This window comes from Macaca thibetana, chromosome 7 (assembly GCF_024542745.1).
Source record: "Macaca thibetana thibetana isolate TM-01 chromosome 7, ASM2454274v1, whole genome shotgun sequence".
Classification (NCBI taxonomy): domain Eukaryota; kingdom Metazoa; phylum Chordata; class Mammalia; order Primates; family Cercopithecidae; genus Macaca; species Macaca thibetana.
This window is the reverse complement of record NC_065584.1, coordinates 72765382-72789068: the sequence shown is the minus strand read 5'-3', so window position 1 is coordinate 72789068 and position 23687 is coordinate 72765382. Positions and strand designations below refer to the sequence as shown.

The following is a 23687-nucleotide window of genomic DNA, read 5'->3' as shown; positions in this document are numbered from 1 at the left end:
AGTGCAGTGGTGTGATCATGGCTTGCTGCAGCCTCATCCTCCCTGGGCTCAGGTGATCCCTACACCTGAGCCTCCCTAGTAGCTGGGACTACTACTCTTTGAGCCCAGGAGTTTGAGACCAGCCTGAGCAACATGATGAAACCCCATCACTACAAAAAATACAAAAATTAGCTGGGAACGGTGGCTTACACCTGTAAACTCAGTTACTCGGGAGGTTAAGTTGAATCTGGGAGGTGGAGGTTACAGTGAGCTGAGATCACGCCACTGCACTCCAGCCTGGGCAACAGAGCGAGACCTGTCTTAAAAAAAAAAAAGCCACCAGGCACAGTGGTGCATGCCTGTAATACCAGCATTTTGGGAGGCCGAGGCGGGTGGATCACCTGACGTCAGGAGTTTGAGACCAGCCTGACCAACATGGTGAAACCCCGTCTTGACTAAATAAAAAAAGTTAGCCGTGTGTAGTGGCACATGCCTGTAATCCCAGCTACTTGGGAGGCTGAGGCAGGAGAATGGCTTGAACCTGGGAGGCAGAGGTTGCAGTGAGCTGAGATCACGCCATTGCGCTCCAGCCTAGGCCACAAGAGCGAAACTGCATCTAAAATAAAAATAAAAAGGACTTGTGTCTATCATCTGTCTCCGTCATGAGTTTGACAGTATCACACTACTTACTTTTCTGATGAGAGTCACTATTGATATTAATGAATGAAGTTTTTTGATTATGTATAGTGAAATATGTCAGTGAAGAGAGATCTGCCTAGCTCAGTGAACCAATGTTTTGTGAATAACTAGCACATGATATTACAAGATCATGTACCAGTATAAGATTCATTTAAAATGCAAGATGGAATCACAGATTTTAATGTAACAGGGTATAAAAGTTTATATGGTTTTAGATTCTACATTACAGCTAACCTTTACAAACTACCATGATTATAAAGAGGCTCTGAGACCAAGAAGTTGAAAACAGCTGTTCTCAAGAGTGGGAGAAAGAGAAGACAAATTTATTAAATTATTTAGTAAAACATATGTTCCAAATAATGGGTCCATAGAGAGCTGGGAGATTTTGCCATGACATGTAGAAAATGGAGGTGAATGTGGAGCAGCATCAGTGTACTGAAAGGATCTATGAGGAAGGGAAGTGGATTTATGTTTAAGACAGATTTTGCCTGTTTCAGAAGTTTGCCTAAGGGGAGGTTGATGCTTAGGAAAGGTATGAGAAAATGTATTTTTCTCTCTTCTCTATCTCATGGCTTTCCTTGAAATTCAGGTATAATATGGATTATGTAATTTTTATGGTTGGCTTGGTAGACTTTCTCTCAAAGGTTTAGACTTTGTGGACCACGTGATTTCTGTTGCAACTACTCAGCTCTGCTGTTGTGGCACAAAAGCAGCAAATGGGTCAGGCACAGTGGCTTATACCTGTAATCTCAGCACTTCGGGAGGCCAAGGCTGGAGGATTGCTTGAGGCCAAGAGTTCAAAAGCAGTCTGGGCAACATAGCAATACTCCGTCTCTACAAACAAATACTAAAATTAGTCAGATATCATGGCACACGCCTGTAGTTCCAGCTACTCACGAGGCTGAGATGGTAGGATCGCTTGGGCCCAAGAGTTCGAGACTGCAGTGAGCCATGATTGTACCACTGCACTCTAGCCTGGGTTACAGAATGAGACTGTGTCTCAAAAAAAACAAAACAAAACAAAGTAGTAAATGAATGGGCATGGCTGTATTAGATTGAAATTTTTTTCAATGTAATAACTAGAAATGTAATAACTTTATAGCCTGTTGCCCAGGCCAGAGTACAGTGGCCTGATAATAGCTCATTGCAGTCTCAAACTCCTGGGCTCAAGCCATCTTCCTACCTCAGCCTCCTGATTAGCTGGGACCACAGGTGCATGCCATCACACCTGGCCAATTCTTTAAATTAGTAGGGACAAGATTTTTTTTTTTTTTTTTTTTGAGACGGAGTCTCTCTCTGTCACCCAGGCTGGAGTGCAGTGGCCAGATCTCAGCTCACTGCAAGCTCCGCCTCCCGAGTTTACGCCATTCTCCTGCCTCAGCCTCCCGAGTAGCTGGGACTACAGGCGCCCGCCACCTCGCCTGGCTAGTTTTTTGTGTTTTTTTTTTAGTAGAGACGGGGTTTCACCGTGTTAGCCAGGATGGTCTCGATCTCCTGACCTCGTGATCTGCCCATCTCAGCCTCCCAAAGTGCTGGGATTACAGGCTTGAGCCACCACACCCGGCCGGGACAAGATCTTACTATGCTGCCCAAGCTGGTCTCAAACTCCTGGTCTCAAGCAATCCTCCTCCTTTGGCCCCTAGAAGGGGCCGGGATTATAGGCATGAGCCACCACACCCAGCCTCCATTGAAACTTTATTTGCACATAGTTTACCAACCCCTGATCTGGGACATTAACTATTATGGATTTATTATTATATCATACATTTCAAGTTCCAAACGACTGACTCCCACGTGAATTACTTTTTAAATGTTCCATGCTTTTTTTTTTTTTTTTGAGATGGAGTCTTGCTGTGTTGCCCAGGCTGGAGTGCAGTGGTGCAATCTCAGCTCACTTCAAGCTCCGCCTCCTAGGTTCCACCATTCTCCTGCCTCAGCCTCCTGAGTAGCTGGGACTACAGGTGCCCACCACCACACCCAGCTAATTTTTTGTATTTTTAGTAGAGACGGGGTTTCACCGTGTTAGCCAGGATAGTCTTGATTCTCCTGACCTCATGATTCGCCCACTTTGGCCTCCCAAAGTGCTGGGATTACAGGCATGAGCCACCATGCCCAGCCCTAAATGTCCCATGCTTTTTTAATTTGGAGACTGTCCCTATATGAACCTCAGTTTTCCGCTGACTGTCATTTTAAAGTTGGTGATTGTTTTTTACTAGCCCTCTAAATGTAGTAACTTTGCAGTAAATATTTGGCATTGGAGAATTTACAGTTTGACCTTGAAAATATTTCACATATAATCTGTAATTTTGTTAAGTAAATATTTGTCAAATTGAATATGAACGTTAGCACTCTTGAGTATGGCATCCGCTAGCCACATGTGGTTATTGAGCATTTGTAATGTGGCTAGTCCAAACTGAGATGTGTTTTACATATAAAATACACACCAGATTTTCAGACTTTGTATGGGAAAATAAATGTAAAAATCTCATTAAATTTTTAATATAGATTACATATGAAAATGATAATTTTTTAGATGTATTGGGATAGATATTAAATTTAGTATCACCTGTTTTTACTTTTTAAATGTCAGTACTGGAAATTTTAAAGTTCATGTGTAGCCTTCACATACATTTTTGTATTACATTTCTGTAGTGCTGATGTAGATTCCTCCTGTGGCTTAAACTTGTTTTTTACATTTTATTTTATACTCCAGCTTGTTCTAAAAAATGTTGTGAGATCTTTACCTCTGAATTGATTTGGAGTATATACTTGATTATGACTTATTAAATTCATGTTCTTAAATTTTACTCTGTTTATACAAAGGAGAATAGTTATATTAGAATAGCGTATGGTAGCTTTTTTATGAAAATGCCCTTATTTATATAATTTAAAAGTTGTGGCAGCACGGTGTCTCACGCCTGAAATCCCAGGACTCTGAGGCTGAGACAGAAGGATTGCTTGAACCCAGAGGTTGGAGACCAGCCTGGGCAACATGGCAAGACCCTCTCTTTACAAAAAAAATGTTTTAATTAACTAGATGTGGTGGCGTATACCTGTAGTCCCAGTTACTTGGGAGGCTGAAGTGGGAGCATCATTTGAGCCCAGGAGATCGAGGCTGCAGTGAGCTCCGATTATGCCACTGCACTCCAGCCTGGGTGACAGAGTGCGACCCTGTCTCAAAAAAGGAAAAAAATGTTGTGGGGAAGGGGTTTTGAATTTAAATGTATGTTAACCTGATTTTATTTTTAATTTATTTTTGGTATTTAGCTTGTAGACCCTGGAGTTAAGGCATGGACACCCACTAAAGGAAAACAAAATGTGATTATGTTTGTTGGATTGCAAGGGAGTGGTAAAACAACAACATGTTCAAAGGTAAATTGAACTTAATTTAAAAAGAAGCCATATGGAAGATAGGTTTGTATAAATCAAGTTTTGTACTTAATGTAAAAATATATTATAAAGCCTGGCTTTATAATATTGAAATGTATATTTTATTAATTATAATTAATTAGAATATATTAATATATAATATGTTATATATATATTTTATTAAAATATATTTGTGATATATTAAAATATACTATAATATATTAAAATATCTTATAAAGCCAGGCTTTATAATATTGTTGCTTTATAATTTTGTGTTACTTGATGTATGTTTTTAAATAATTTTTTGTAGGATAAGAGAAGAGATCCTCATACTTTCTTATTTCTTTTTTGTAAGAAGGTAGACATCTATAACTATGCTATTTTATTAAAAAAAGACCATTCCTATCCTTTCAGGAAGTGAGTGTATTATTTTTGGAGAAGAGAACATGGAGTTTACTTTATCCTCTATAGCTCAGGACTCCTTTTTCATGTTCCTACCCAGCATGCTATAGATCTTCATTTTGCATATCCTTATACAATGTTTTTTTAGATAGAGTCTTACTTTGTTGCCCAAGCTAGAGTGCAGTGGCATGCGAACATAGCTCACTGTAGCCTTGACCTCTTTATGCTAATTTTTAATTCGGTTTACCACTCCTTTTTCCCGAATTGGGTGTCTCAACAATATTATGGGATTTTTCCACAAGCTTCATATATGTTATAGTTTGAGGGGGAAAAAGAGAAAAGGATGATTTTTAGATCGTTTTGTTGTTGTTTGTTTTTAATTAACGTTAATAGTAATTAACATTTTTTACTATGATCATTTGCTGCTTGATCATTTTATATTTGAATGCTGCTGCATGACAATTAGAATGTAAAACTTTGTAGGAAATTTGCCATATTCAAAAATCTTTAATAATCAGGAGAATTATACACAGTTTTATTTTACTCCTAAGGTAAATAATAAGGAAAAACAGAAGAAATTATATGTATAATTTGTTATATTTTATGATATTATATTTTTAAATCTTTTCTCACCCAGTTAGCGTATTATTACCAGAGGAAAGGTTGGAAGACCTGTTTAATATGTGCAGACACATTCAGAGCAGGTAATGTCTTGAAATTTGAAAATTGTTTTCTATAATTTTTATTTTCAAGTTTGAGGATTCATGAACTCTTTATCTTCTAGGGGCTTTTGACCAACTAAAACAGAATGCTACCAAAGCAAGAATTCCATTTTATGGAAGGTAGGTTACTGTTTTTTATTTTAACACTCATATGCCTCTTCTTGTCTGTCAGCTTTTTTTTTTTTTTTTTTTTTTTTTTTTGAGACAGAGTCTCTCCCTCTGTTACCCAGGTTGGAGTGCAATGGTGTGATCTTGGCTCACCGCAGCCTCCACCTCCTGGGTTCAAGCAACTCTCCTGTCTCAGCTTCCTGAGTAACTGGGATTACAGGTGCCCACCACCACGCCCGGCTAAGTTTTTGCATTTTTAGTAAAGACAGGGTTTCGCCATGTTGGCCAGGCTGGTCACTCCTGACCTCAGGTGATCTGCCTGCCTTGGCCTCCCAAAGTGCTGGGATTACAGGCATGAGCCACCACGCCTAACCATGCCCTGCTAATTTTTTTTTAAACTTTTTGTAAAGACCCTGTCTTTACAAAAGATCCTGTGTTGCCCAGGGTAGTCCTGAGCTCCTGGACTCAAATGATCCTTCCACCTCAGCCTCCCAAAGGGCTGGGATTACAGGCTTGAGCCACTGTACGCAGCCACACACATATTCTTATTAAGTATATTTCTACCTGAGTTTTTGGTGGTGGTTCTTAATTTAGGGGAAAAACTTTTTTTTGTAACATTATATGTCTTTATTTGATAGTAGTGATCTGCATATAAAAAGTTGCCACTAATCAGAAGAATGCAAATTAAAATATCTAATTTCTTGATTTTTCAAGTTGACAAAGATTGTATTAGGGATTGTGAAAATGTAGTGAAATAGGGATGACATTAAACTGTTATGGAGGAGGTTTGCCTCATAAAAATGAAAAGCCTTAAATGGTCATACCATTTGTTCCAAATTCAACTTATAAGAGTGCTCAAAGAAGAAACATTTACCAATTATATTGGCTGTATTTTTAATATCAAGAAATTGGAAAAACTGCCATGCACAGTGGCTCATATATATAATCCCAGCACTTTGGGAGGCTGAGATGGGAGGATCACTTGAGCCCAGAAGTTGGACACCAGCCTGAGCAACATAACAAGACCTCATCTCTAGAAAAAATAAATTTAAAAAATTTTTAGGCCGGGCACGGTGGGGTTATGTTTGTAACCCCAGCAGTTTGGGAGGCTGAGGCAGGTGGATTATAAAGTCAGGAGTTCGAGACCAGCCTGGCCAACACAGTGAAACCCTGTCTCTACTAAAAATACAGAAATTAGCTGGGTGTGTTGGTGGGTGCTTGTAATCCCAGCTATTTGGGAGGCTGAGGCAGAAGAATTGCTTGAAGCTGGGAGGCAGAGGTTGCAGTGAGCCGAGATCGTGCCACTGCACTTCAGCCTGGGTGACAGAGCTAGACACCGTTTCAACAACAAAAAAAATTTTTTTAGGCCAGTCGCGGTGGCTCACACCTGTAATCCTCGCACTTTGGGAGGCTTAGATGGGTGGATCACCTGAGGTCGGGAGTTCAAGACTAGCCTGACCAACATGGAGAAAACCCATTTCTACTAAAAATACAAGATTAGCTGGATGTGGTGGCGCATGCCTGTAATCCCAGCTACTCAGGAGGCTGAGGCCGGAGAATCGCTTGAACCTGGGAAGCAGAGGTTGTGGTTAGCTGAGATCGCACCATTGCACTCCACCCTGGGCAACGAGCGAAACTCCACCTCAAAATAAATAAATAAACACATTTAAAAAAGAAATTGGAGGCCAGGTGTGATGGCTCATGCATGTGATCCCAGCATTTTGGGAGGCCAAGGCAGGCAGATCATGAGGTCAGAAGTTTGAGAACAGCCTGACCAACATGGTAAAACCCCGTCTTTACTGAAAATACAAAAATTAGCTGGCCTGGTGGCAGGCACCTGTAATCCTAGCTACTTGAGAGGCTGAGGCAGGAGAATCGCTTGAACCCAAGAGGCAGAAGTGGCAGTGAGCCGAGATCTCGCCACTGCACTCCAGCCTGGGTGACAGAGTGAAACTTTGTCTCAAAAAAAAAAAGAAAAAGGAAAGAAATGGGAAAAACGTCAAATGTCTAATAGGAGGGCATTATTTAGTAAGCAATATAGCCATCTGATAGAATGCTGTATAACCTCAAAGTTATGTTTTACAGAAATATTTTTTCTTTTTTCCCCCTGTGTTATTTTTAAAGAGACATGGTCTTGCTCTGTTGCCCAAGTTGGAGTGCAGTTGCTTGATCATAAGCTCACTGCAGCCTCAAACTCATGGACTCAAGTCGTCCTCCTGCTTCAGTCTCCCAAGTGGCTGGGACTACAGGTGCATTCCACTATGCCAACTAGATTTTTTTTTTTTTTTTGTAGAGTGGAATCTCACTGTATTGCTCAGGCTTGTTACAAGAATATCTGCTGGTTTCATAAAATGCTTCCAAATGGATATTAAATGGAAAAACGTGTGAAACACTGTGAACATGAATTCAATTATTAAATAAAATATAAAAAATAAATTTGAAGGAGACACAGTTCATTCAGAAAAGACGTGCGATAGAATCATACTGGGTTTTGGAATTGGAAAATTGGATAATGCTTCATGCTTTTTTAGAAGTAGATTTTGTATTTAATACTTTATAGATTTTCTTCTAAATTGAAATTGGGGTCATTTTGGCTTTTTCAAAATAGATTAAAGGTAAACTAACAATTTCTGAATTAGTAATATTTGGAAGTTTTGCCGTTTTGTTAAATCATTTGTCCACGTTATATAGCTATACAGAAATGGATCCTGTTATCATTGCTTCTGAAGGAGTAGAGAAATTTAAAAATGAAAATTTTGAAATTATTATTGTTGATACAAGTGGCCGCCATAAACAAGAAGACTCTTTATTTGAAGAAATGCTTCAAGTTGCTAATGCTATAGTAAGTAGCTTTCAATGTAAAAACACTAGGACTTTGGTTAATTTAATTATAAAACCGGATTGAATATATGACCAATATAATTTGTTTTGGGCACCTATATCTGTGTGGTAGTGACTTAATTTCATCATTTTTGCTCTCCGTTAAATATAAACTTCGTAAATTTGAAAAAATAATTTCCTTTCTCACTTAATCATCCTATTAGTATGCATAAGAAAACGTTTAAAAATTAGTAATTAGGCTGGGTGCAGTGGCTCACATCTATAATCCCAGCACTTTGGGAGGCTGAGTCGGATGGATCACAAGGCCAGGAGTTCGAGATCAGCCTGGCCAACATGGTGAAACCCTATCTCTATTAAAAATACAAAAATTATCTGGGCGTGGTGGCGGGTGCCTGTAATCCCAGCTACCCGGGAGCTAAGATAGGAGAATCGCTTGAACCTGGGAGGCAGAGGTTGCAGTGAGCTGAGATCATGCCATTGCACTCCAACCTGGGCAACAAGAACAAAACTCCATCTCAAAAAAAAAAAAAATTAGTAATTAGCCTTTCGTGTCTGATGAATTTCCTTTTTAAAAATTCAGTTGGAATACTTAGGTGAATTTTGAGAATTTTCCAAAATGAAGCATTAAAAAAGTATTATCATTTTTTGTCTCTTTAAAAGTGTGATGGAAATAATTTGGGGGAGGAGAAGCAGTTTATAGATATCTGCAGCATATATTATTTAGGAACTTATGTCTTGGCATTGGAGTATTAGCAGTAATTCTTTGGTTTGTGGTTAATGCTAGTAAGTTTCTTTTTATTTATGTTGTTATTTTGACCAAGTTGAGCAGATCTAAGGGAAATAGCCTCAAGTGTGTTTTATCCATTTTGTTTTCAGTATACACTCTTCTGCTTTGATTTGCCTTTGCACTTTTTTTGCCTAGAATGCCATTCTTTCAGATCTTTGCGTAACTTTTTCCTTTTTATTCAGGTCTCAGCTCAAACATTAGGTCCAGAGAGGCCTTCCCTGACTGCCCTCCTAGAAGATGCCTCCCATACTTCAAAACTGATACTCTGTATCCCATTTTAGTTGTTATACATCTGAAATGTTTATCTATTTGTTATCTATGTCCTCTGACTAGAATGCAAGTTTCTTAGGACAAATATTTTCTCATTTACCTTTTTGTTCTCAGGACCTAGATGGTACCCAATAATACATAGTACTTCAACAAATATTTATGGATTGAATAATTATTTATATTGTAAATATTGTGGGGTTTTTTGTTTGTTTGTTTGTTTTTCTTGAGATGGAGTTTCACTCTTGTCGCCCAGGCTGGAGTGCAGTGGCATGATCTCAATTGACTGCAACCTCTGCCTCCCGGGTTTAAGTGATTCTCCTGCCTGAGCCTCTCATGTAGCTGGGATTACAGGGGCTTGCCACCACGCCTGGCTAATTTTTGTATGCTAATTTTTGTATTTTTAGTAGAGACAGGGTTTTCACCACGTTGGCCAGGCTGGTCTTGAACTCCACCTCTGGTGATCCACCCGGCTCAGCCTCCCAAAGCGCTGAGCTTACAGACATGAGCCACTGCGCCTGGCTCTAAATATTGTTTTGTAGCTTCTAATGATGACATTTGCTTAGGATCAATAAAAACCTTTTCTAAAGTATCTTTTCTATTTAAACTTTCTAGCAACCTGATAACATTGTTTATGTGATGGATGCCTCCATTGGGCAGGCTTGTGAAGCCCAGGCTAAGGCTTTTAAAGATAAAGTAGATGTAGCCTCAGTAATAGTGACAAAACTTGATGGCCATGCAAAAGGAGGTGGTGCGCTCAGTGCGTAAGTATCATTGATACTGTTGTCCTCTGTCTTGGGATTGTATGGGGAAGAGTATGTGTTTATAGCTTTCATATTGATCATTTAAAATATGTTTCAATAGTGAGCCTAATATGGTTTGTAAAGGAAGTTTAAATAGAAATAATTTTGGAGCCTGTCTGATATAGTTCTATTACAACTTGCGAAATGAAACTTGAGTTTTGTACCTTTGTCTAATTAGCTTTGGAGGCGGATTCACTTCAAATATCAGATCTGCTGGAAATTTGTGGGGCTCTTTTGAGGTTATTTTATATTTTCTTTTTTTTTCCAGAGTCGCTGCCACAAAAAGTCCGATTATTTTCATTGGTACAGGGGAACATATAGATGACTTTGAACCTTTCAAAACACAACCTTTTATTAGCAAACTTCTTGGTATGTACAGTGGTGGTGATGTAGACAAATCTCCAAGAAATACAATGTATCTTTAGGACAAAATAGGATTTTAATTCTGTCCTCACTAATTTAAGAACATCAGTTCCTTCTATGACTTACTTTCCTTACCTGTAAAATAGAGATAATGCTTATCTGCTTTCTGTGGTGAAAGTGGTAAAATGAGGTGTCTAGTAGAAAGTTCTTTGGAAAAGTTTTAGAGCACAATACAAAAACAAGTGGTTTTAATAATAGTAGATGTAAGGGCAATAATACTTTGGCAATGTCTCAAGGTGGTATAGTTAGAGAGCATGGAATTTGGAGTTAAACCCTGGGCTACAGTCCCTGCTTTGTGACTTGTTTGTTGCTACTTAACTTTTTTTATTTTTTTGAGTTGGAGTTTCGCTCTTGTCACCCATGCTGGAGTGCAATGGCGGGATCTCAGTTCACTGCAACTTCTACCTTCCGGGTTCAAGCGATTTTTCTGCCTCAGCCTCCCAAGTGGCTGGGATTACAGGCGTGCACCACCAGGTCCAGCTAATTTTTTTTATTTTTAGTAGAGACGGGGTTTCACCATGTTGGCCACGCTAGTCTCGAACTCCTGACCTCAGGTGACCCACCCACCTCGGCCTCCCAAACTGCTGGGATTACAGGCATGAGCCACCGTGCCTGGCCATGCCACTTAACTTTCTTAGCTTCGGTTTTCTCATTTGTGTAGTGTAGTAAGAATACCTATCATAATAACCTCACAAGGTTATTATGTATGTGAGTGTGTTTTGTATAATGTAAAGCAGGGTATAGTATTAGTTGTTAATTTTTCTTTTTTGCATCTTATAGGTATGGGCGACATTGAAGGACTGATAGATAAAGTCAACGAGTTGAAGTTGGATGACAATGAAGCACTTATAGAGAAGTTGAAACATGGTATATGAGTGACAAAAAAGCACTTCATCTCAGATGTCTTCCATTGACTTTTTTTTATAAAGTTACTATTAAGTTGTTTGAAATATAATATTTATTAGAGTCAGATCTTCTACTGCTTATTATTTTACATGATTTATATGCAAATCATTTAAAATCTAGGTGCCTGAGCAGTTACAGAATTCAGTGTTTTTGTTTTCTTTATTGTAATAAAATTAAGATTAAAATCAAGGCTTTCACTAGATTCCTTGAAATGTATGTTTGTTTGTTTGTTTTTTAAGATGGAGTCTCACTCTGTTATCCAGGCTGGAGTGCAGGGGTGCAATCTTGGCTCGCTGCCAACTCTGCCTCCTGGGTTCAAGTGATTCTCCTGCCTCAGCCTCCTGAGGAGCTGGGATTACAGGCACGTACCACCAGGCCTGGCTAATTTTTGTATTTTTAGTAGAGATGAGGTTTCGCCATGTTGGCCAGGCTGGTCTTGAACTGCTGACCTGAGGTGATCTGCCCACCTCGGCCTCCCAAAGTGCTGGTTTTACAGGTGTGAGCCACTGTGCTTGGCTGGTTCCTTGAAGTTAAACAGGTTAAAAGTAAGTAAGAACACAAGGATGAAATTAAATATACCACATTTTCTTTACCCCACATGAAAGACCCCTCCTGTAGGGAAGGATGTTACTCGATTAGGAGCTCAGGTTCTTAAATAATAACATACCAGTGTTTGTATCTCTGATCTATTATTCAGCTGTATAACTTTTTGAAATTACTTAGCCTCAATTTTGTCATCTGTAAAAAGTACATAATACTAACTACTTCATATGGTTGTGAAGACTGCATTCGCCAATGCATGTACAATGTCTGGCACATCATAAACACTCCGTGTATATTATTCTCTACCATTCCAGTTGTTCTAAAAATAATCTTTAATTACCATAGCAACTATTCGCCTCTTTGCTGCTTCTCACTCATCTTACCAGATAATTGTGCCTTTACCTTTCTCTTAAATGCTGGTGTTTCTCAGGGATCATTCTAAGTCATCTTTCTCAGGCGCTTCAGACTCATGTATCTGTGTTTACTAGACCATTCTTGGATGTTTCACAGACATCTCAAATTCAGCACATCCTTATTCCCATCCCAACCTCTCACCTCGTTGTCTCATCAATGAATATTAACATCATTTATATTGTTGCCAGAGTCAGAAACTTGGGTGTCATTATTATTTCTTCCTCACTCTGCCCACTCCTTTCTCCATCAGTTAACTAGTCCTAGTGTTCCTACCTCCTAAATATCTCCATTCCATCCCCTTCTCTGTAGCCGCTCTACAACTATGCTAGTTCATCTCTTTCCTAGATCTTCTTATTGTAAGTCTTTCAACAGATCTTCCAGCTTCCTGTACTCTTCCCCGTTGATGTATTTTTTCATACTACAGCCCAAAATAATCTTTCAAAACTGCAAATCTGATCCCATTACTGCTCTTCTTAAAATTCTTTAATGGCTTTCTATTGCCCTTATAAAGTTTTTAACTGATTTTATGATCTAGCTCACATCTTCCATGTTGTGTTTTAGCACTGTTGTTCTTAGTATTCTGTGTGTCAGCTATGCTTGACTTCTTTTAGTTTCTCAAATGTACATTCCTGTCTCACATCTGGGCTGTTGCCTTTGCTTGTCCCTCTATCTCTCTTACCTCTGCCATCATCTCTGACCAAGATGGCTAACTGCTACTTATACTTCAGATTTCTCCTTAAATGTCCTTCTTCAGGGACATTTCACCTGAACCCTAGACTGAGTTGGAACCTTCTGACAGATGTTTCTATTGCTTCCTACAATTTTTGTATTATTCACCACAATTATTTGATGTCCGTTTTTCCTGCTGGATGGTGAAGGTAGAGGTCATAGCTGTGTTATTCATCTTTTATGTTCACAGTACCTAGCACAGTGTCTGGCACATAGTAGGCCTTCAGTAACTATTGAATGAATGAATTTATACTTCGTTGCCTGTTTCTTTGCACCTTTTTTCCTTTTCTTTTCTTTATTTTGGCACAGAGTTTCACTCTTGTCGCCTAGACTGGAGTGCATTGGCACAATCTCAGCTCACTGCAACCTCCACCTCCCAGTTTGAAGCAATTCTGCCTCAGCCTCCCCAGTGGCTGGGACTACAGGCGTGCACCACCACGCCTGGCTAATTTTGATATTTTTAGTAGAGATGGGGTTTCACCATGTTGGCCAGGCTGATCTCGAACTCCTGGCCTCAGGTGATCCGCCCGCCTCGGCCTTCCAAAATGCTGGGATTACAGGCATGAGCCACCATGCCTGGCCACTCCTTCCTTTTTCTATCTTGAATAATCCTACCACTGTTTCTGCTAGCACTACGAAGCTGGGTGTATATTCCTATTCTGTTTCCTTTCTTACTCCTGACTCTCCTGAAGTCTTTTGTTTCTGTTCCTAATATTCTACTCATTCTGAGATCTCCAAGGGTCTCCTAATTTCCACATGTAGTGACTTTTCTTGTTTTCCTTGGTTCCGAATATTTAAGTGTTTTCTGCCTTTTCTGTTTTCATACTCTAAGTTCGATGTCTCTAGATTTCTTATATTATCCTAGCTTTAATTATCACTTCTGTATAAATGGCCAAATATGTATTTCAACCTTAATCCTCTCTTCCACTGTTTAATTCTGTGTTTCTAGTTGCTTGCTGTAACGTTTCTTTTAAGATACTGTACTGTCACTTCAAATTCAGAATGCCTGAATCAAATACCTTTTCTCTTTTTATCTTTAGGACATAAATAGAAAATACTTTCTCTTTTGGCTTGTTCCATCCCTGTTTTTAAAGCTTAGATTAATATACATACAATGAAATGCTCAAATCCTAGGGATATCTTTCTTTTTTTAACAAATGCACAGTAACCCATACCCAATCAAGAAACAGAACATTTCCATTACTCTAAAAGGTTTGCTTATGCCCTTTCCCAGTAATACTTCATATTATAGAAGTCCTGGTCTATGCATGGTGGCTCATACTATAATCCCAGTGCTTTAGGAGGCCAAGGTGGGAGGATCATTTGAGACCAGGAGTTTGAGACCAGCCTGGGCAACATAGTGAGACCCATATCTCTTAGAAAAATCCAGTGGCATGCATCTATAGTCCTAACTACTCTGGAGACTGAGGCGGGGGGGTCACTTGAGCTCAGGAGTTTGAGGCTACCAGTGAGTTATGACGGTACCACTGCAATCCAGTTTCGGTGATAGAGCACAACCCTCTTAAAAAAGTAAAGAAATTCTGAATATATCCTTTTTTTTCCAATATCTTTTCTCTAAGCATATTTTGATATTCGTTCATGTAGTCGTACTTATCTATAGTTTGTTCTTTTTATTACTGAATAGTATTTTTTCCACAGGTATCCATTTTCCTGTTCATAGATCCCTAAGCTATTTAAGAAACTCCAAACAATCTTCTAAAGTGTTTTGCTATTCTGTCACCAACAATATATGGCAGTTCTTTATGGTCCACATCCTCTTTAACTTTTGATATTGTCAACCTTTAAAATTTTACTCATCCTAGTAGGGATAGTTTATGTGCCTTGTTTTCAGGTTTCTTGTGTGTTTGTATATGTGTTTTCTCAGATAGAATGTTAGCTTCTCTAGGATAGGACCTGTCTATGTGTCTATATATTCTCCCTAGCATTCATCCTGTCATCTTGCACATGGTAACTGCTTGGTGAATATTTATTGATTGTATATTTTATAAGTATGCTTCAAGATGAATTCATGATTAAGGATGAAATTAGTTTTGTTGAATGGAAATGTACATACTGTAATATATCCAAATTATATTGTATTTCAGGTCAGTTTACGTTGCGAGACATGTATGAGCAATTTCAAAATATCATGAAAATGGGCCCCTTCAGTCAGATCTTGGTTAGTTATCCTTAAAAGTTTATACCTTCTTTTGTTTTTATTAAATTTTCTAAGAATAGATACACTTGCTTTAATTATTTTTACATTTGGGTAAAAATAGGTATCTTAAGACTTAGTGTCAATATTAAACCTAATAGTTAAATGTGGACATTTTGAACTATTAATCTTAAGCTATTATTGACTTTATGTTTAAATCTGTTTTAGGGGATGATCCCTGGTTTTGGAACAGATTTTATGAGCAAAGGAAATGAACAGGAGTCAATGGCAAGGCTAAAGAAATTAATGACAATAATGGATAGTATGAATGATCAAGGTAAGATGGCAGATTATTTTCCTCAGGGGACAATATTCTGAATATCAGTAAGGTGAGAGTTTCACTGTGTTCTTGTGGACAAGATGGGGAGAAATTTTGGCTGAAAGATTATTTTTAGGTAGATTTGTAATAGCTTGAAAGCTCTTACTCAAAGGGTTATGATCATTGGATTGCCTTCATCAGTGAGAGAAATGTCTACTACAATACTTCTCCAAATGAGATACAAGGAAAGAAGACTAGTTCTTCATGATGTTGATAGAGATAACTTAAAAGGAGAACTCTGTAGTCAAATTTGGTGGAATGCTAGTTTTTAAAGAGTTAAATTTGGCCGGGTGAGGTGGCTCACGCCTGTAATCCTAGTACTTTGGCAGGCCAAGGTGGGAGGATTACTTGAGGCCAGGAGTTTAAGACCAGCCTGGCCAACATAGCAAGACCCTGCTTCTATGAAAAAAAAATTTACTAAAAGTCTCTTCATAGCTTTAATATTGCTAACATACATTGGGAAACTAAGAAATGGATAGCTTAAGCAATGCTTAGAAAAGTCTTTCAGTCTGAAACATAAGGTTTCAGTTTTCTCAGTATACTGCTGTGTTCCCCTGACCCTATAAAGGCATACCTCAGAGATATTGTGGGTTTGGTTCTAGACCACTGCAGTAAAGGAAATATCATGCAGTAAAGTGAGTCATACAGATTTTTTTGGTTTTCCAGTGTATATAAAAGTTATGTTTACACATACATATACTGTAGTCTATTAAGTGTGCAAGAGCATTGTGTCTAAAAAACAATGTATATACCTTAATTTAAAAATAGTTTATTGTTGGCTGGGTGCAGTGGCTTACGATGCCTGTGATCCCAGTACTTTGGGAGGCTGAGGCAGGTGGATCACCTGAGGTCAGGAGTTTGATACCAGCCTGGCTAACATGGTAAAACCCCGTTTCTACTAAAAATACAAAAAAATTAGCCAGATGTGGTGGCACATGCCTGTAATCCCAGCTACTTGGGAGGCTGAGGCAGGAGAATCGCTTGAACCTGGGGGCAGAGGGTTGCAGTGAGCCGAGATCGTGCCACTGCACTCCAGCCTGGGTGACAGAGACTCTGTCTCAAAAGAAAAAATAAAAAGTTTATTGCTAAAAATGCTAATGATCATCTAAGCCTTCAGTGCATTCTAATCTTTGCTGATGGAGGATCTTAGCTTGATGTTGATGACTGCAAACTGATTACAGTGATAGTTGCCAAAGGTCAAGGTGGCTGTGGCAGTTTCTTAAAACACAAGAATGAAATTTGCCCGATTGATTGACTCTTCTTTTCACAAAAGATTTCTCTGTAGTATTCAATGCTGTTCGATAGCATTTTACCCACAGTAGAACTTCTTCCAAAGTTGGAGTCAGTTCTGTCAAACCCTGCTGCTGCTGCTTTATCAACTAAGTTTACGTAATATTCTAACAATTTGAACAAATTTTCATATCTGTGCTTTGTCTACTATCTAATTTGTTGTTATTTTTTGTAGTCTCTTTTTCCTGAGCTCCAGGTTTTCATAGTAACCCAAATAAGATTGTCCTTTTCTTTTAAGGTTGTCTTTTTCCTCATCATCTTTAACACTGCAAAAATGTTTGCACGTAGAATTCACAATTGTGGCATATCTGAAGTATCCATTCTGTGCCAGGCACTGTCCTGATCACTTTAAATATGTTAATTCATTTTATCATTATAACAACTCCTATAGCATATTCAGTTATTATCTGCCTTTTTCAAATTAGGAAACTGGTACAGGGAAGTTGAGTAATTTGCCCAGTATAGAACCTTTCCTGACTTCCTTCCTTCTTTGAATGAAGGCCCCTTCCTCTGTTTGCTTAACTCTGTCATATTGCTTGCCACGATGTGCTGCTATTAGTTTTTCTTTCATTTGATTTGAGCTGTTGGAAGGAATATTATATATATTTCATAAATCTTTTATAAGGAAGATGTGGCTTAAAAGCTGCATTTATCAAATGGATTTGGAGGTTTTGATTGTGACTTTATTTTGAGATACTGTATCTTCGTTAGTATTGCATTGATAATTAGACTTCAACTGGATTTCAGTTCACTTCTGGACAACATACTTAGAGGGTATAGACAAATTAGAAGATATAGGAAATCAGGATGATCAATGGGGTTCTAAACCATGTTAGAAGAGTCAAGAGTTGGATATTTGTCATCCAGTGAAAATTCACAGGAGACATAATGGCCTATGCATTTGAAAGCTGGCCAGGTGTGGTGGCTCTCACCTGTAATCCCAGCATTTTGGGAGGATCACTTGAGGTCAGGAGTTCGAGACCAGCCTGGGCAACATGGTGAAACCCTGTCTTTACTAAAACTACAAAAAAAATTAGCTGGCTGTGGTGGCGTGTGACTATAGACCCAGCTACTCAGGAGCCTGAGGTGGGAGAATGCCTTGAACGCTGGAGTTGGTGGTTGCAATGAGCCAAGCTTCCACCACTGCACTGTGGCCTGAGTGACAGAGCAACACTCCGTCTCAAAAAAAAAAAGATTTTGAAAGCGTTATTTTTTATGCGTGGCAAGGAGACATATACATGAATGGGAATGGAAGTGCCAGGTAAACGGATTTCAATTTAATATGTGTAAAGAAAAGATTTTTCCCTAAGTATAACAGAATGGCATAGACAGCTTTACATTAGATAGCAGGTCATCTTCTCCTGGGGATATTAAGACCAAGGCTAGATAACCATTTATTTGGGGGATATTGCAGAAGGAATGCAGACATAATGGACATTTTGACTAAAGTCCATTCCATTCCTGAGATTGCATGCAACTGAAGAAATGCACCTCATATTCTAAGAGTCATCAAACAACTGTGGGAATTAATTCACTTTTTTTTTTTTTTTTTGAGATGGGGTCTCGCTCTGCCGCCCAGGCTGCAGGCTGGAGTGCAGTGGCCGGATCTCAGCTCACTGCAAGCTCCGCCTCCCGGGTTTACGCCATTCTCCTGCCTCAGCCTCCCGAGTAGCTGGGACTACAGGCGCCCACCACCTCGCCCAGCTAGTTTTTCTTTTTGTATTTTTTAGTAGAGATGGGGTTTCACTGTGTTAGGATGGTCTCGATCTCCTGACCTCGTAATCCGCCCGTTTCGACCTCCCAAAGTGCTGGGATTACAGGCTTGAGCCACTGCGCCCGGCCATTAATTCACTCTTAAAGCTACTCAGAGAATTAAAATACTAGTAGTAGTAATTACTTGATTATAGGAAATAATTTTTCTGTTGATTATGGATAGAATCTTCCTCCTTCTGCTTGCTTATATAGTCTGCATTTGTGAATTCATGATTAATATTTACGATAGAGCTAAGGTGAGCATTTGGGTTCATTTTTTAAGTATACCATATACCTCTGGTGTTTGGAGGGCCTGGAGAGGGTAGACATATGAAGTATGGAAGTGGTGGACATGGGGTCTCAAAACATTCTATTAATAGTTTACTTAAACTGTAGGGAAAGTACATGTGCGTTTTATTGTTTTTATAGCAAAAGTACACGTTTGTTTTACTGTTTTTATAGCTTATGAATACTATAAATGTTCTTTTGAATATATTCCGTATTTTCTTTTTTTTTTTTTTTTTTTTTGAGATGGAGTCTTGCTCTGTCGCCCAGGCTGGAGTGCAATGGCACAATCTTGGCTCACTGAAACCTCTGCCTCCCAGGTTCAAGCAATTCTTCTGCCTCAGCCGCCCGAGTGGCTGGGACTACAGGCGCGTGCCACCATGCCCAGCTAATTTTTGTGTTATTAGTAAAGACGGGTTTCACCATATTGGCCAGGCTGATGTCGAACTCCTGGCCTCATGAGCCGCCTGCCTTGGCCTCACAAAGTGCTGGGATTACAGGCGTGAGCTACCACGCCCGGCCTCCGTGTTTAAGTTTTAAAACTCAAAAGCAAACATAGCAAATGATAACATTTGTTAAATCGGGGTGGTAGTTTGACTATGTATTATATCTGTTTTTCTGTAAGTAAGATATTTTGTAATATAAAAAGAAAAATGAGATAGTTATCACTTTAAAAACGTATCTGCTAAGCTCTTATGTATTGCCCATTTGCACATAACTGCTTTGATGGTGAATGATAATTGTGTGTGAGAGTAATTGACTCTTGTCTACAGAACTAGATAGTACGGATGGTGCCAAAGTTTTTAGTAAACAACCCGGAAGAATCCAAAGAGTAGCAAGAGGATCAGGTGTATCAACAAGAGATGTTCAAGAACTTTTGACACAATATACCAAGTTTGCACAGATGGTGAAAAAGATGGGAGGTATCAAAGGACTTTTCAAAGGTAAGAAAAATAAGCTTATTATTAACAGACTGAAAAGAAAGGAAGTTGAGTACAAAGTTAAGAGTACTACCAGTATTGGAAAATTCACAGCTGAATTTCATGTTATTTCCAAGTACTTCGAGGATTTATGTGACCCATGATTTATCTGTTTTCATATTCAAGGTAATAAACATTAATATTAAAAAAAACTTTACATCTCTGTAGTGTGGGTAAATGAAAAAAATAATAATGCTTTTCTTTTTGTGAACATATTGTATTAAATTTAGATAATATAAGGAAAAAAAAAAACACATTACCTTTACTCCCCAGAGAATCCAATGGATCCTACTGCAAATAACAGTTGTTATAACTAAGTTTTCTTCTGATACATCATTAACTATTTTTCCATGTTGTCAAATATTCTTCAAAATATAATTCTTGCCCGGGCGCGATGGCTCATACCTGTCATCCTAGCACTTTGGGAGGCTGAGGCGGGCAGATCACTTGAGGTCAGGAGTTCAAGACCAGTCTGGCTAGCTGGTGAAACCCTGTCTCTACTTAAAATACAAAAAATAGCCGGGCATCATGGGGCATACCTGTAATCTCAGCTACTCGGGAGGCTGAGGCAGGAGAATCACTTGAACCCAGGAGGCGGAGGTTGCAGTGAGCCGAGATTATACCACTGTACTCCAGCCTAAGCAACAGAGTGAGACTCCATCCCCCAAAAACACACACACACACTTCTTAACTGCTGAGTAATACTCTTCTAGTTATGCATGTATCTTTGTCTAATGTAATGCCACTTTTTTGGACAGTAAGGCTGATTCATTCACTTCTATATCAGATTAGTTTTTGTGCAGTTCCGTGAGACCAGGGATTTTGTCTGTTTTGATCGGAAACATAGTAGATGCTAAATAAATTTTGTAGTAGTATAATTTCCATTATATTTATTTGTTTGTTTATATTATTTTGAGAGAGTCTCTCTCTGTCACCCAGACTGGAGTGCAGTGGCGTAATCTCGGCTCACTGTAGCCTCTGCTTCCCAGGCTCAAACGATTCTCCTGTCTCAGCCTCCTAGTAACTGGGATTACAGGCACGCACCACTACTGCCTGGCTAATTTTTGTATTTTTAGTAGAGACGGGGTTTCACTATGTTGGCCAGGCTGGTCTTGAACTCCTGACCTCAAATGATGTGCCCACCTTGGCCTCCCAAAGTGCTGGGATTACAGGCTTGAGCCACAACATCCAGCCTCATTTCCATTGTAATGGTTGAATGTTTTCTCAGTATGTGTGTTTATTTAGTTTAACATTTCTTTGTACATTTACTGGTTTGAATTTCCTCTGTGAATCGCCTCTTCATGTTCCCTGTCCAGTTCTTCCATTTTTCCCAATTTTATCTTTGTAATAACTCCTTAAAATCTTTGGTTTATGTCTTCGAATATTTTCCCCCAGTTTTTAATTTACCTTTTATTTTTATTTATATTTTATAACGAATAGTAGTTGCCCTTTTTCATGTAGCCAGCCTGTCTTTTCTTTTTATTTCTTTTATGCTCATAAACAGCTTCCCCATGTTTATTTTTTCCTTTTTTTTTTTTTTTTTTAAACAGAGGTTATCAAGTTAACCTTCTCCATGTTGATACCACAGTTGTCACCATTTTCTCCTTTTTTTTTTTTTGAGACAGAGTCGCTCTGTCGCCCAGGCTGGAGTGCACTGGCGTGATCTCGGCTCACTGCAATCTCTGCCTCCTGGGTTCAAGCAATTCTCCTGCCTCAGTCTCCCGAATAGCTGGGATTTCAGGCACGTGCCACCATGCCCAGCTGATTTTTGTATTTTTAGTAGAGACAGGGTTTCACCATGTTGGCCAGGCTTGTCTCAAACTCCTGACCTCAAATGATTCACCCGCCTTAGCTTCCCAAAGTGCGCTGAGATTACAGGCGTGAGCTACCACGTCTGGCTTCTACTTGTTTTTGGTTTTATTTTGTGTTTGACTTTTTATCTCAATGGAATTTATTTTGCTGTGTATTGTGTATCGTAAAAAGATAAGTTTTTCCAAAGACTATCAACTCTTCCAGTCCTCTTTTTAATTTTTTTCTATAATGTAAACAACTAATTCAGAGTCTGTGAAAATTTGCCTTGAAACCCATTAAAATGAATTTATTATTTCCAAAAATACTGATTAGACAAGCTCCAAAGATGAACAATACCACTGAATAGCTTCTAAAAGCATGAGTATTACCTTTTATCTTTGAAGCTTTCCTTATTTTCCTTGTGATATCCTATTTGCTCTTTTGTGATAAGGAAGAAAAATTAGACAAACATGTTGAAAACTGGTTATAAATTCCTGCCATCCCATGCTATTTCAGATAGTGATTAATAAACACATTACATCACTGTAATGTCTTTCCCATGTAGTCCTGACTAGTCTTGATAGGACAGATTCACCATCTAGATCTTACCTATGTACTGATTCTTCAATAAAAGAATAACCCCAGGATGAAGTTGGCAGTGGATATACACACAGCTGTGTCACACCAAACTTGAAATACTTTTTAGAAGTTTTAAGTGCTGATAAACAAACTCTTAGGATAAATCACTAATGAGCATGGAATTCCCAGCTTCTTCAGTTTTATTCATCATAAATGGTTTTCACAGATTTTATCATAAAAACGTATCTTCTCTTTCATTCATAGTTTATAATTCACATGATTTATTCACATTAACCAGCTGTGATTGGAGAATCAAGAGGAGCTTTGAGTCCCATTTTTTATAAATGCTTCTGAGAAGTACCATAGTTAATGCCCCTTTCAAATAAATAATTTTGGATGGGTGTGGTGGCTTACACCTGTAATCCCAGCACTTTGAGAGGCCGAGGCAGGAGGATCCCATGATCCCAGGAGGGCAAGGCTGCAGTGAGCCATGATTAGGGCACTGCATTCCAGCCTGGGCGACAGAGCAAGAGCCTGTTTTAAAAAAAAAAAACACAAAAAAAAGTTGTTGAAGCAATTCTATGCATTGTTGTAGTGAAGATCTCTTGCCTTCCTTTCTTTTATGATTACAGCTGTTGTCTAAAGGATGTTTTTACCTATTCTGGCTCAGAGTGCATTTATTTTTTGTTGTTTTTCGTTTGTTTTGTTTTGAGACAGTCTCGCTTTGTCACCCAGGCTGGAGGCTGGAGTGCAATGGCATGCTCATGGCTCACTGCAGCCTTGACCTCCCAAGCTCAAGCTCTCCTCCAATCTGAGGCTCCCAAGTAGCTGAGACTATGGGCGCGTGCTGTCACACCCAGCTAATGCTTTTTTTTTTTTTTTTTTTTTTTGTAGAGACAGTGTTTCGACATGTTGCCCAGGCTGGTCTTGAACTCCTGAGCTCAAGTAATCAGGCTCCCTTCGCCACCCAAAGTGCTGGGATTACAAATGTGACCCACCTCACCCAGGCTGCATCTCTTTCATTGGCTGCCCTTTTTACTGTGGTGTTTTGACATAGTGTAGAAATTCCTTGACAAATGAAGTTGCATTATTTGTCTTTGTATTCTCTGAAGGTTTTCATTACTTAAAGAAAACTTCTGGCTAGGTGCCGTGGCTCACACCTGTAATCCCAGCACTTTGGGAGGCCAAGGCGGGCAGATCACGAGGTCAAGAGATCGAAACCCTCCTGGCCGAAGTGGTGAAACACTGTCTGTACTAAAAATACAAAAATTAGCTGGGCATGGTGGCGCGTGCCTGTAGTCCCAGCTGCTCGGGAGACTGAGGCAGGAGAATGGTGTGAACCCGGGAGGCGGAGGTTGCAGTGACCGAGATCGTGCCATTGCACTCCAGCCTGGGTGACAGAGCTAGACTCTGTGTCAAAAAAAACAAAAAAAAACCAAAAAAAACTTCTTAGATACATGCACACCTTGACATTCTCTCAGACT

At 39.1% G+C, this 23687-nt stretch overlaps 1 protein-coding gene across 5 annotated transcripts in view; it reads left to right on the top strand.

The window, feature by feature from the left end:
• Positions 1–23687, top strand: part of LOC126959164 (signal recognition particle 54 kDa protein) — a 98514-nt gene that overhangs the window by 20818 nt on the left and 54009 nt on the right. For all 5 annotated transcript variants that reach the window (XM_050798110.1, XM_050798106.1, XM_050798107.1 and 2 more), the window contains 10 exons: positions 3946–4050; positions 5087–5153; positions 5234–5291; positions 7971–8121; positions 9790–9938; positions 10246–10346; positions 11181–11267; positions 15098–15171; positions 15376–15484; positions 19627–19797. In XM_050798110.1, coding sequence (XP_050654067.1) covers positions 3946–4050; positions 5087–5153; positions 5234–5291; positions 7971–8121; positions 9790–9938; positions 10246–10346; positions 11181–11267; positions 15098–15171; positions 15376–15484; positions 19627–19797 — 1072 coding nt within the window. The remainder of the gene's footprint in view (positions 1–3945; positions 4051–5086; positions 5154–5233; positions 5292–7970; positions 8122–9789; positions 9939–10245; positions 10347–11180; positions 11268–15097; positions 15172–15375; positions 15485–19626; positions 19798–23687) is intronic.